Source organism: Drosophila virilis, chromosome 5 (assembly GCF_030788295.1).
Source record: "Drosophila virilis strain 15010-1051.87 chromosome 5, Dvir_AGI_RSII-ME, whole genome shotgun sequence".
Taxonomy (NCBI): Eukaryota; Metazoa; Arthropoda; class Insecta; order Diptera; family Drosophilidae; genus Drosophila; species Drosophila virilis.
Genome location: NC_091547.1, coordinates 17,750,628 through 17,765,103, shown reverse-complemented (window position 1 = coordinate 17,765,103; position 14,476 = coordinate 17,750,628). Strand labels below are relative to the sequence as shown.

General features: G+C 35.9%; 1 protein-coding gene across 1 annotated transcript; it reads right to left on the bottom strand.

Moving 5' to 3' along the window:
• Window positions 1-8,728: 8,728 nt before the first annotated feature.
• On the bottom strand, window positions 8,729-12,781 carry LOC6625645 (selenoprotein H). Its single transcript, XM_002049524.4, has 2 exons — window positions 12,187-12,781; window positions 8,729-8,951 (listed from the first exon to the last, which is right to left on the bottom strand). The coding sequence occupies exon 1, from the start codon at window positions 12,703-12,705 to the stop codon at window positions 12,298-12,300; it is 408 nt and encodes a 135-aa protein (XP_002049560.1). The 5' UTR covers window positions 12,706-12,781; the 3' UTR covers window positions 8,729-8,951; window positions 12,187-12,297.
• Window positions 12,782-14,476: the final 1,695 nt, after the last annotated feature.

The window sequence follows — 14,476 nt, the reverse complement described above, 5'->3', positions numbered from 1 at the left end:
GCCATTTTTTTAGTATAATTATAATTCCATTATAATTTACTGTTTACATATTAAATATATTAATAAATTATATATATACGAATATTATATAATACAGAAAAACGAAAACAAAAACAAAACAAAACACAAAAAGCAAACAAAAAACTATACATGAAGATGAAGAAAACAAATACACAACTTAATATACACTGAAAACAAAACAAACTATGCATTTCTGATTTCCTATCTATATACACACACACACACACACTCTCTCTCTCTCTCTCTCTGTCTCTCTCTCTTTCTCTTTCCCACAACAGATGAGTTATAACTATATTATAATTTTGAATAGTTTTTTTATTGTTGCATTTTCTTCAATTAGTTCTCTTATGGAATCTTCATTTCCGATCAGAGATCTGTTGTTGAAAACTAGCTTTGAATTATTTTTCAACAGCTTAAAACTGTTTCCATTTAATTCGTTTGTTTTACTTAAGAATCATGAATCACTTTCCCTTAGCTTTCTAATCTATAACTCGCTACTGCTCCAAAAGACAAAGTCTCTCTACAACAACAACAACAACAACAACAACAACAACAACTACAACGCAAACAAAAACTACTTAACACAGCACATGGTTACAACTGTTGCAAGCACTACGCATACAGTAAGTTCTCATTATAAACTACCTATATATTTATATATTTATATATATTTTAAGGTAGCCCGTTTTTTCACATAATTTTTTTTATTTGGTTTCTTCTCTTTTTGCTTGTTTTTGGCTGCCTGGCAAGAAATATCTGTTCAAGTTAAATAGCCAAACTTTACACTCAAGTTGCGCTTTGAAGTATCACTTTAGCTTTTTAACCTTCTTGTAGTTATGCAAACAGTTGAAGTGCAATTCAAAACTCAAAGCTTAGCTAATTCTAAAAGCAACTTTCCATGTATTCAAGGAATCCTCTGCGGCGAGCTGCGTTTTCCGAGTCAGTCTGTTTAAGCCAAAGGCAGCAACTGCCTCTTGGCAAACCAAGCAAACAAGTTCCAAGTTTGTCTGTGTTCAACTGACGCTCACTTCAACCCTGACAAAACAGACAAACTTTTCAACAATGCACAGGCAACATTTTTTCATTCAATTTTTAGATGGTAAACAAAACTAAATTAATAAGCAGCCATTGGGCGTTAAATTCTATGGAATTACAAGTAGATTTATGTGTTTTGAATAAAAATAATTATCCCGTATATGAAGTGGAATTTTAACAATATATTAATCGCAGATGAATGTTAGAAATGCAAGTAGCCGGTTTTTTGGAGCGTTGTCAAACCGAAGAATATTTTCGGATAGCTTGGCCAATTTAAGGAGGGTTTGGATGGATTTATGGGTAGCTGAATATGAAAAGCATGTTAGCCACAATATTTCAAAATATTACAAATATAATCTATTTCAATGTTACTTAGTAAATGAATATAATGAGCATAAATATTAGCCAACAGAGAGTAATTCAAGCAAGTTTCCTTAGCGGTAGATACAAATACAATTTCGCTGAGCACTAAAGCACTAGGCCAGAGGAAACAGAAATACGAACAAAAACCAAGTAAAATACTATATAATAATAATAAAACGCATATCGCAAATACACTTACTAAATGTTTATTAATATGCATAATCAAAATGAAATTATAATCAAGGTGTTTGGTGTCATTTAACAGTTCTTGTCTAGACTCTAAGTAAGCCTGGGAAATTGTTGAAAAGTTTGAGCATATAGTTCTATATATATATATCTATATATATATGGTAAGCCCGAAACTGCAAACACAATTTGTATAGGCTTTGGAGGCTGCATGCAAAACAACTAGAGAAAATTCACGCTAAATGGTTAACAGTTAATCCTTCAGCTGTCAAACCGTAAAACTGTAACCCGTAACATCGCATATCGTATCGCTTGCGGCTCTTTGGCAAAGTGGCCTTCAATGCGCATCAGGTGTTGTGTGCCATTGATTCGAGCCCGCTTTTTCTTCACAGCCAAAAAAAAAAGGATATATACATATATATATATATCAAATTCACACCATGCCACAAAAAGCTGCACTCAATGCGCACAACCAGAGCCACTGATGCAATTCAATGCCACTTTCATTACCAAGCACTCTCACACAATTGCCACTCGCGATATGAGCCACAATTTTTGATCAATTGCTGCAACTGCTACCAGAATTAGTGGCAGCATGTCCCAACTTCAATATATATATACAAAAAAAGAATAACCAAAAAATCGACAAAGCTAAAAAATCGACATTTGTTTTGCATGCAAATTGCTGAAATAAATTGTTGTCCAGCAGTTGGTTGGCAAATAAAAATGGAAATGACAAACCAAAGAATAGACATAAGTGTCGCACAAATTAGATTGGCATTAGCCAGAGCAAACAAATTGAAATTTGAATAAAAGCTAGAAGTTTGAGCTATCATAAACTGTTATTTATGTATGAGGCAGAACCGGGGATTTCCTTGATAAACCAACTTATTTGCTTTAGATTTTCTCTTAATGCGCATTGAGACTTGAGATTTTCTATGAGCTAGGTCAAAAAAGATTGCACTTCGGCTTTAAGTATAATTTAATATTTTGTTTTTCTTTTTTTTTTAATAACAAATTGCTGAGCATGCACATATTCCGTAAAGCAGTTTATTTTAAATGTTGTTAGTTATGGAAGAGACAGCTCACAGTATAAAACAACTGGAAAGCCTTTAAGCTCCCATTTACCCAACATCAATTTTAATTATATTAAATATCTATCTATATATCATCTATATATATAGTTTATTTGAAAATTCGGCTTTAATTTGTTAACGATTTGGCGGCGAATTTGTTTTGGGAAACACAGCCGTCTCCTTAACACGCTCTTGACTATGTCGAGCTGTTGCTGAGTGACCCAGATGGAGAGCTCGGCACAGATTGCGAGATAAAGTTCCGCAAATGAGCGACATGAGTGCAATCAGTGCAGTGCATGTGCATGAACATGAACACGCATGAGGCACTGTGCCAGCCATGAAAGTTTCCCAGTTTTGTTTTATTTCATTTGCATGGCGGCGGCTCTGATTTGATGCGAGTTTCAGTTGGCGACATTTTAATTTGTATAATTCGCTTGGCTCCTAGCTAGACGAGTTCATTAGAAAATAATTATGTTGTAGAACGTACCGTAAAAGTTTTCCATTACACAAACATACACAAGCACACACATACACACACTTCTCTCAAATGCACGCACTCGTTAAATGTTAATCATATTTACTCTAATTTGCTTTATAAAAAAAATAAAATGAAAACAGTTTGAAGCGAACTTTGTTGCAGGCAAAAATACGATTAAAATACCATAAATAAACTTTAAACATGGCACAATGAATACATTACTAATTGCACATATTTAATATTTATGCAATTCATTAAAATTGCAATTGCACCCATTATTAATAAATTATTTTCAATTTATATAATTAGCCCAAACGCAAACTTGCAAAACAATTAGCGTAAACAATTTGCACTGCTGCACATTTATGTGATAATTAAATGCAAACGAAGATACAATTTTTTTAATATTTATATAATGCACCACAATGGCACTTAACTAAAAAATGAAAAAATGTAAAAAATGAAAAAAAAAGAACAAAAAAATATAATGTTAAAATAAATTAGAATAAATGTATACAAAACAAAAAACAAACTCCTGAATTTGTATTAGCTGCTAATTAATAATACATTTTCGTTTTGTTTATTTTGTATTCTATTTATGTGTAGTACGTAGCACTTTTTGCACAAACAAGCACAACAAAAAAAAAAAAAAAACAACACAAATAAATATTATCTAAAGCCAAAACAATTGCTAACAGACAAGCTTACGAGTTTATTTTGCATCCCTGCCCTTTCGAAGTTTGTTCATCCAGAGAATAGTCTTCCACAGCACCAGCAAACAGTTGTTTAGTTCCCGAACTAATTTCCAAAACAATTTGATCAGAAGATAAAAGACGGTTAAATATGACACACAGAGAACAAACTTTGGATGCACGGCGATACATTTGCTGTGGAAGCCCAAATTCTTCAAGGAATCAAAATATTTTCGAGCTATAACATAAGTAGTCACAAGTACCTTAAAGCTAAGAAAAAACCAATATCGTTGCATATGTTATGTGTAGACGCTCTGAGATGGCGGCAGCCATCTAACTAGCTAACTACAGCTACACCAAGAGCCAGGCAATTTCATATATAGAACAACGATAACAACAACATCATGATAATTCTATTAGCTACACTATCCTATCTCATACACAGGCAGCTTAAAAGCAATCCGTCCTAACTGAAACTTTTGAGCAAAACGCGGATTGAGACACTCGGCCGAGCACTTACGATTAGAACAACTTGACATAGTATACGTCTATTAAGAACCTAAACACATCCATACACCCACTCACACACACACACACATGCTCTCCATAAACACACAAACACATACAATGCACTTAAAATGTAAATGTTGTGATTTAAATGCACCGCCTAAAAGTATGCACCAAAAAATTAAAAACAGATTTTTGACAAATGTATTTTTGCACAATTTTTAAGAATGCACGAAACAAATGAAATCAAAAATGTATTGTATTTTAATTAATTAATTGTACATGTATAGCCAATAAATCCCCTTAAATACATATATACACTATAATATATACAAAATTATATATATATATATATACGTTACAAATTTTTTCGACTTATATTACAAATAAAAAAAAAAGGTCGCACGAAACGGAGAGATTTTTATTTCAGTTTTTCGTTTTGTTTTATTGTGTCTTTTGGCTTTTGCAAAACACGAAACAAACCAGCAAAAATAAGACAAGCAGCTAATTTGCCCAGGGTCAGGGCTCTGTAAATATACAAAAAAATATATACAAAATGAAAATACTTGAAAGAGAAGCTATGTACATAGGCCAGGAATAAAAACGAAAACCAAATAATAAATAATATATAAACTAAAATACGAGCAAATGATATAATATTATATTACAACTCAAGCAGGCAAAACAAACAAAATGAATGAGAAACGTTTTTAACTTTAATTATGTATAATGTTTTATGTAATGTATGGTAATCCACAAAGGAAATCCTACTATTAATTTCTAAGTCATTTAACTTGTAAATTATTATGGTTATAAATGTATCATACTATAAATGTAAACAGTGAGACATGGATGGTACCCGAATGCTACAACAACAACAGCGACTACATGATTTACGTGTATGCTCTTAGGAGAATGTGTGGTTAGAAGTTATACAAAAATTATGTCTGCCTATGATTCTATATACATTAAAATATATATATATATATGTATATGTACACAAATATACCTACTGAACAACAAAAGATATGAAAAATGAGACGCGGCAGAGCGGCTGCATTCGAGTTGAGCAAACGCAACTATTGAAATAAAAATTGAAATTGAAGTTAAATTATGAGTACTAATATGTATATGCGGCAGAAAATTCTATTACAAACCAAAAATAAAAAAAAAATAAAAAAACGAAAATAAAAAGAAAAAGTAAAACAAAAAAACATACATACACATTAAAGCCCAAACAAAAAAGGAAACAAAACCTAATTTATGAGATTATATATATATATACATATATATATATAGATATATATCAAAAATATATGTAAAATTAAATAAAACGAAGCCTCAGTCAGTATAAAATTGAACGCTTCATTTGATTTTGTCACTTGGCCGGAACGCGCCCTCAATCATTCATGTGCAAATGATTTTATGGTGCCCAGTTGATTGTGACCAGGGGTTGGAGGCACATCCATTTCTTACAGCATTCGCATGCAAAATATTTGTATATAGACGGATAAGTATGCATTATGAGTGTATTTATAGCAACAATTATCGCATTTAGCTGATGACGCAAGGGCAGCTGGTTGCGGCGTGCAATTCTGAAGTGGGGGCACCTTAATATTGCATAAGCGTAAGTATTTTGGCCTCTTAATTGACAGCTTATAAGCACGCAACAATTTCTATTCAATTTTAATTAAATAATTACATTAATTAACAGAGGTAAATTAGATTATGTTTGTCATAAATGACTCTTTAATCATCATTAGGGAAAGGCAGCTTTCAGAAATCAGAAAACAGGCAGATTCTTACATATACATTGTTTATCAGATTGTTCAAGTTAAGAAGTCAGGAATGCATAAATAAGGAATTGATTTTAATTTTAAAGCATTGAAATATTCTAAAGCGATTTAAAAAGCTTAACAGAATTCCCATGAATTTCTATATGTCTTTCTATTAGTTGGCGTAAACAGTGAGGTAAGTTCTTAAATTCAAAAATAGAAATCAATTCAATATGTTACATAGTTCGATATTGCACACACAATAGTTATTGGGCGCTTGAACTTAAACATAATTATCTGAAGTATTCGAAATTGTCATCTTTAATGGCTAAAGAAACCTGACAACTCGAAAAGCTGGCTGGACACTGGACTCTACAGAAGAATTTCATAGGCAAGCTACGCAATCATTGCTAAGATTTATATATCATGATGGCAATTATTTTAAATTAATTTTTGCAACTTTTTTCTGTTGTCAGCAAGTTTTCTAGCTGGATTTTATGATCACATAAAACGGACTCAGTGTTGATCCTTTAAAGACCGCAGCTGCTCCCTTGACCAAATGCCAAAGAAAGACAGTAACGGCTTCTGGTTTGGCTCTTTGGGAATTCGCGTAAATATTTTGTAAATAAACAGGTATCATAAATTTTAATTAGCGCTGGCCAAAAACTAATTTCATGCGAAAAAGACCAGCTAGTAAATGTGGGCTTGGACGCGCGTGGGCTGTGGGTGTGTCTTGAGTCAACTTCTGGCCCACAGTACAAGGCATAACTAATACGCCATGTGGTGCCAATGGCGGTGTCAGTGCCCCATTGCACCCCGGAGTATACACGAAAATTTATTTTGTTTGGCGCTGCCCGCAGCCCCTGCTTGCCTGCCTTCAGGCTTATTTACGTTTAATTGCCTGCCTTTTTGCTGTTTATTGGCTTTCTCTCTATTTATCTAAACGCTGCTGCCCAGTCGCCTTTTCCTGGGAATCATTGCCAGCTGAGTAGGAGTTGGAATGACGTTTTTATGCTTTATGATGTGCATGCAAACAAAAAAAGAAAGTCACAAATCGTTTAGCCTGCAATGCGGCACAGGTTAAAGTTCACCCTCCTGTAGCAATAGCTAATATCCTGTTTGACTATGTCCTGCATCATGTAATCGTAGTTGCCTCGAACAAATAAGGTGACAGCGCTGGCACCTAACTCGAAACATGTCCTGACCTTTGCCAATCATATGTTACAGTTTTCCTTAATATTCTTTGTTTTCTTTAACCAAGGATTGCAGCGCAGAAAGCAGGTTAACGGAAGTGTGACAAGTGGCAGTTCGGCGTACAAACTAAAGGCCAACTCATTAAAAGGGATTTTACTTGACCTGCAACCCGACGCGATAAAACAAATGCCAAAGCCCAAAATGCCATTCGCTGGCATTTGCACTGCCTCCGCCCTTCAATTCTGTTGCAATTTGTTGCGCCCACCTGGATGTGTGAGAACGCCTATGCATGGGTCAATTAACCTGGCCTTATGTGGGTGAAGCATGACACGTGAGCTGGTCAGCTAAGTGGCCAGCTTTATGGTTAAATAGGTTTTAATAATGCGTGTAAGCCATAAATGAATTCGTAAGAACAGTTATCTTTCGAAAATTAAATACACTTAAAGACTTGGGACAAATAGCAGTCAGAACTGGAATTGGCCAGACCGTTAAAAATAGTTGGTCTGCTAATCAGCCGACTATGCGATTTTCATGAGTTCTATCAAGGCTTTCAGTTATTCCTAGTCTTGTTTAGAAATCTTATAAATTGTAATTCACTACAATTTAAATTTTAGCCATCTCCTTCTCTTTCCTTCTATCTCTTTGTTTCATTCCTTCCCTGTTAGCTCTATATACTAACGTCTGTGTAGAGTAGATACAAGAAAGACCTCCGCAGTCTAATAAATAGATGGCAATCGTGCGTCTTGTATTCATGCCCATTGTTGGTAATTACATATTTAGATACATATTTTTATATGAAAATCAATATATGTAATAGTAATTTGGAAGTCCACGCAAGATATTATTATAGATAATTATGTTAAATATTTGAAGCGATACCCAGCATATTCTTTACCATATTATGTAATTGCTAATGGGATTTTAAAATATTGTATGGCTTGCACTGCATACAAAAATAAATGTATATTTATTTTTATTTTCGTAGTTTCGATTTTCCAACAATTTCATTATAGGTCCACATGAAATTGCCAAACATATTATTTCTTGGCACGGTTAGCCAAAAAGACGTTCTCAATTTAACTTGTAGTTTTACTTGTGGAGCTGCCTCCAACCCAAGTCGATGCACACTAAAAATAAATTTGCCGGCGCTGCAAGCGAACTAATGCAAAATGTTGCGGTCTGTTTCCATACGAATTCTCATGCAATTTGCAACTTGACGCCGGTTTTGGCAAAGATCCTGCCATGTCCTTGGCGCAACGCACAGCGCAAAATTTCGCCTTCGATTTGCGTGTGACAGCTGACACATGCAGTCGCCGCCACAGTTGCCACTTGAGCCAGATCCAGGGCCATTGTGTGCACTGGACATTAACCCATTTTCATCTTTGTCTGTTTTCTCCTTCATTATTTTTTGGTCACAATTTGTTTACGCTTCCCCTGATGCTGGCATCATTAAAGCATCTACAAGATACAAATAAATTGCAAGCCGTGGGCAGCAGTACGCTGACATCTCTTTGTGGGCCTGCCGCATTAAATGTGTTGAAATCATTCGACGCGTTTTTTCTTTCGGCTTCTTTGTCTGTTCATTTTTTCTTGCGTCTTCGAACAGCCACCAAAGTATCGCAATCTGTAAAAAGCATAAGAGACAGTGGTATTAGCAGCGACATCGTGGCACAGTGGCACCAACTGCGTTGCTCAGCACATAAAAAAATGGATTATTGAAAAATAGAAAGACAACTAAAATAAAGTTTGCAATTTTATAGAATCATATGATCCTAAGAGCAGTCGCAAGTTGGCGCATAGACAGAGATATCAGTATTTTATAAAAGCCTGAGGTTTGAAAAAGCAAATATTTAGAATTTCTCTGCAGGCTTTCAATAACTAAAGCAACGATTAGTGCTATAACTATAAATGTCACCGGTTGACATATATATTGATTCACAATACATTGTGCTTATTCGAGTTTTTTTCCAATCACCTCCAACTCAGAATTTCCCTATCTTTTTTACCATAAACCGAACTTTAACCCTACAAGTTATTAACATTAAATCGAAGTATTTGAATCACTTTACTCTCTACCTAAGAACACATTTTCTCTTACATCTGAAGCATTTCTCTCTCTCTCTGCTACTGATTATTTGAGTAGAAAAGACTGAAGAATTGCCTTAATTCTCCTCTGTCCCGACTTTTTCTTTCTCTGCAGTCTACCCTTGCTCTTTTGCACATATATTTATAAATTTCTTACAAAACGTATTTATAGTCTTTTGGGGAAATTTTCGAGTTTTGGTTCCACGGTACGACAGCCGTGCTCTCATTTACTTTCGTTTGGCTGAAATATGCGGCTGCTTTGTTATTTTTGGCCAGCATCGCTGGCATTTTATTTACAGCCTTTATTAATATTAATGATGTGCGACGCTCTTGTCTGTTCATGCTCCGCGCCAGTTGCAAAATATGTTTGCATTTTTTGGCATTTCTTTGAATTTGATATTCGAAAGATACGCAAAATCGATTTGGCTAAGGCTGATTAACAGCTTATTGACCAGACCAGAACTGATCCGGCCACAAACTTTGCCCATGTGCTGGCAAGTGCGAACTTTGGCTTTTAGTTAGCTACCAGAACAGCAACTAGATACACGTATTTAAATTAGCTCAGGCCTGCCAGTTGCCTGACATTGTTATGGTCAAATTTGGAACAACCAAAAGCGTACAGCCCGAACAGCCAACTGCCAACTGCCATGACAGCCAATCAAAAAGCCATCTGCACTTGCCAGTCGCCAGCCGCCAGCCACCAGCCTAATTTGCATGTTGATCCGGCATGTGACATCCCAACATCCATATCACAAATCAGCAGCGGGTTGCCCAACACTTCGCAACTCATGTAGTCCTTCTTGTTGTTATTGTTTTACTTATTTTTCATAGTTATTGTTATTGTTAGTGTTGTGGCTGTAGTAGCTGCGGCCGTCGAGCCACTGCCTTGCAATGTCAACGTTCATGTTGCATGCAACTTCTGCTGCAAATTTTATTGTTAAAATTTTGCCGGCACAAATGGCACACAAAACCCTTTGGGCCACGGCCATGCGCAACCTCCTTTCTTCCCCGCGCTACCCTAACAATCCACCAACAAATCCCGCCCACACTCATGCATATCAGCTGCTGTGGCATTTTAGCCCGCTATGCTGCATGCAAACAGTGGCTGGCATCTGAACTTTGCTTGTTGTTATTCTTGCTGCAACATTGTAATTTGGTTCGGTTGTGCGCATTGGGTTTTTATGGCCTGGTGGCCTTTCCATAACACGCCCCCTAGCGGCCAACAGTGGCACAAAATGAAACTTTGGATGTGCAAAGTACATCTCATCCAGCATATAAAGATCTGATCTGACGGCGATTTGAGTGAGCATTGAGCTGGAGTCAAGTGAACAGGCTTTCGGCGGACAATTGGCATGCAAATATGTAGGCTATAAAATGGAAACGGACTTTAAAGCAACTTAAGCACAAGATATTGGGAGGCGATGGAACTGTAGTACGCATACATGAGACATAAACTTTTTAATTTTTACTGTATAATTAATTAATTCCCCACTTTCTTTAATTAGATGTACTGATCTTTCGCTGCAAGATACTAATATACCAAGTTATATTTTAACCAGCGTTATCTTGAGGTATAGCAATCTGGGCCTTTGCCTTTCCAACCACTCTCAAGCGGATCGTACCCCAACAACGATCTGGTTTCGTATTCAACCTGTGCGTTAATCAATATGTAGTCTATATAATGATAGACTATGGACCAGTGCCAACCGTCTGTGAACTACTCGAAAGCGAACTTCCGGTTGCAAATCAACTTCGCTTAGTTCGGATTAGATCCAACTACTCGATGACTAAACTCTTTACTGCTTCTCTTTTAACCATACACAAAAATTACAAAAAAAATGTTTTCTCAAATTATATGAGCAGACTAGAAAGAGATAAAGTGAATATTGAAGTCGATAAACGAATTTATGTACAAACTATTTATTGTATTTTATTTATTAAAACTTATAAATTTTCGCTTCAATTTGCTCGGTATTATTACCATTGTTCACTTGTGTGATGCAATTTTCTAATTTATTTGCCATATATGGGTTAGTTTTTTTGTTTGCCATTTTGTTATCAAATCAAATAGTTTGCATTGATATTTGTTTTAGCTTCTTTTTTTCTGTGTCGTTTGTTGTGTATATTGAAATTGCATTTGGCTATTTGTTCTGTCAACAGACGGGTTGGGAGTAGCACATGAATAGCGGGCAGATTCACCGTGGCCCCAGACAATGGGACGACGCTGCGGCACACTTATCACAATTGTATTTATTTTTGTCTACATTGGGTGTGTTAATTATCTGGCTTGAATTTAGCGTTTTAAGCTGTCAAACGGCGACGACAGGACGGCACCTGTCAGGTAATAACAATGGCCAACAATGAAATATAAATTAAAATGCGTTAGCTCGATTATGAAAATTCCCTACAACGAGCCACATTCTCTTATTACTCAGATTCCGCTTTTTGTGATGAAATATTAAGCGCTGCACACATAATTAAGTCAGTTGAAAGTTTCTCAAAATAGTTACTGACAAGTAGATTTAAATATTATGCACCGTTTCTTTCACAGCGATACACAAAGCTGCCTTACATACCCTATGCTAAATATTCAACAGGGTATGGGAAAAGCGCGCCTGCTAATCAGTTGATTGTGTGTGTGTGTGTGAGTGTGTGTGCTGAAAACTTTTCAAACAGGCGAGAGTGTGTGTGTGTAAGTGCGCGTGCTTATGTGTTGGTGTATTTTTGTGTTTTGTGTTATTTGACAAAAAGACGCATTAGCTTTATATTCTTACCGCATTGTTATGTAAATATAACCGTTAAAATTCCAAAAACGAAATCATGTTTTTTAATGCCTTTTCATTGTTGAGCCCTCGCTGCGGATTTTTTGCCTTTTAATGAGCCAGTCACATATCCATTTCATCATCATCGATGCCAACAGCCTTGTCCGGATAGAACTTCCTTAGAACGCGATGCACATCCGAAACCAGATCCTCGTACTGCGGAAACTTATCACGCCGCGGCGGTCCTCGGGTTATGCCAGACCACAGCTCGTGCTCGGATGTGCGCGCATTTTGTGAAATGCAGACCTCGAAGGCTCCATCCCGGGGCACCTGTTTGCCATTCTTGTTGCGCACCAGCTGGAACTCGCGCTCCGGAATGCGCTGCTGGAAAAAGGTCAAACACTCGTCGGCCTTCACCTGAAAGATGGGACATTCCGTGGTGTGCTCTATGTAGAATATGCTGCGATCCTTGGAGAAATGTTCATCATCGGCCCAATCAACGATTTTTCCCTTTTTTTTTTTGGGGGCCATTCTGCCAGAATTTAGAATTTTAGCAAGTCAAACAATATATGTGACAGCCTTGTCGTTCATTTTACTGTTTTCGACATGTGTGCTACTTTATACTTATTAATAATATTACAATAACAATATTATTATTTACAATTAATACATTGCCGGCGCTGATTGATTGTCATACGGTTAGTTTGTTGCGTCTTATGTTCATTTTGGCACTGTGCGCAATTCATAAATCACTTTCAGAACTTTTCAAGTGTCGTCGCGGCGAAAATTCTTAAAAACCGTTTTCCAAAAACAATTTCAGCCATTAGCCGAGCTATTTTAAAATGCAACAGGCACACTCGCGAACACACAAAGTTCGTAGCACATATAGAAGCACATTCATAAAAAACAATGTTGTTAATTGGACAGACAACGCGCACAGCAGCTATGAAAAGCAGGAACAGCAAAAACAACACGTTGCACAAACAAATTTTATAATATAAATACATAAATTAAGCAAATATTTATGCACACATACATATTCAGTAAAACATATATGTATATACTTATGTATATGCGTACATGCTACATTTATGTTTCCATATCTTTTCCAATAATGCGATGCCCGATGTTCTTGTGCAGCAGCAGGAGGTCTTAAAAGTGAGCGCTTTAGCTAACATTTGTTGTTATTGTTATTGTTGGGCAAACAATAATATAAATAAATAAAAAAACAAATTGAAAAATTACAAAAAATGCGAAAAGTTTATTGGTTGGGTCTTCAGATAATTAAAAACAACTAGCCAAAGACCGTGGTTTGGTTGAAACCAATATTTTTAGTTGAATAATTGAAAATAATATTGAAATTTGTATTTCTTTCAGCAATTGCACTAACGACTATTTTTCAGTACGGAATATGATACTTTAATTGTTCTACACAAACTTTTGAGATGTGCAAACAGAGCTGAACCTTAAGGCCAGGCATGGCCCATTTGATCCTTATTGATCAGAGCTTTCAGAAAAGCCCGAGATCGATTCAGCTTTAAATTTGTGGCAAATGCAAACACACAAATTTAATGCATTTGAATTATTATTGCAATTTCGTGTAGCAGAGAATATTGTTTTGCCCACCCACAGCTTATAGTTGAATTTTATGCCATATCCAGATACCGACAGCATTTCGTATATGCAGCAAGTCCTGGTCAGAGCATTTTAATAAAAAGCGAAAATGCAATTTGTAAATGAACAATATCAAAATGAAAACAAGAAAAGTTACGGCATACTGAACTAACCCAAAAAGTACACATAAATATAAATAACAAGTAAGAGGTTCTAGTCGGGAACTCCCAACTAGGGGATACCCTAAACCCTCTTATTCCAACATCAAATGCATATATATATTCTATTTTAGAAGCAACATATCATGTTTCGTGACATGATACGGATATCGATATCGACTTTTATCGATTGCTTGGAAACGGAGTAAGTTATCGATTGTCGGAAACAAACTCGATCTGCGCAGGCACTAGGAGCACCTACATCTAAAATTCAAGTCTATAGCTCATACATACGGACGGACGGACGACAGACGGACATGACTAGATCGACTCGGCTATTGATGCTGATCAAGAATATATACACTTTATGGGTTCGGAGATGCTTTCTTCTGCCTGTTACATACATTTGGATATTTCACAAATACAATATACCCTTATACCCATTTTTAATGGGTTCAGGGTACAAAAATAATGAAGAAGAAAAAACTCCAGTGAACCCTGGAGCAAAGCATTGGGGGTCAATAGCAAAG

What these genes read in the sequence shown, in the direction of transcription:
- LOC6625645 (XM_002049524.4), bottom strand. Translation starts at nt 12,705, where the DNA reads ATGGCCCCCAAAAAAAAAAAGGGAAAAATCGTTGATTGGGCCGATGAT.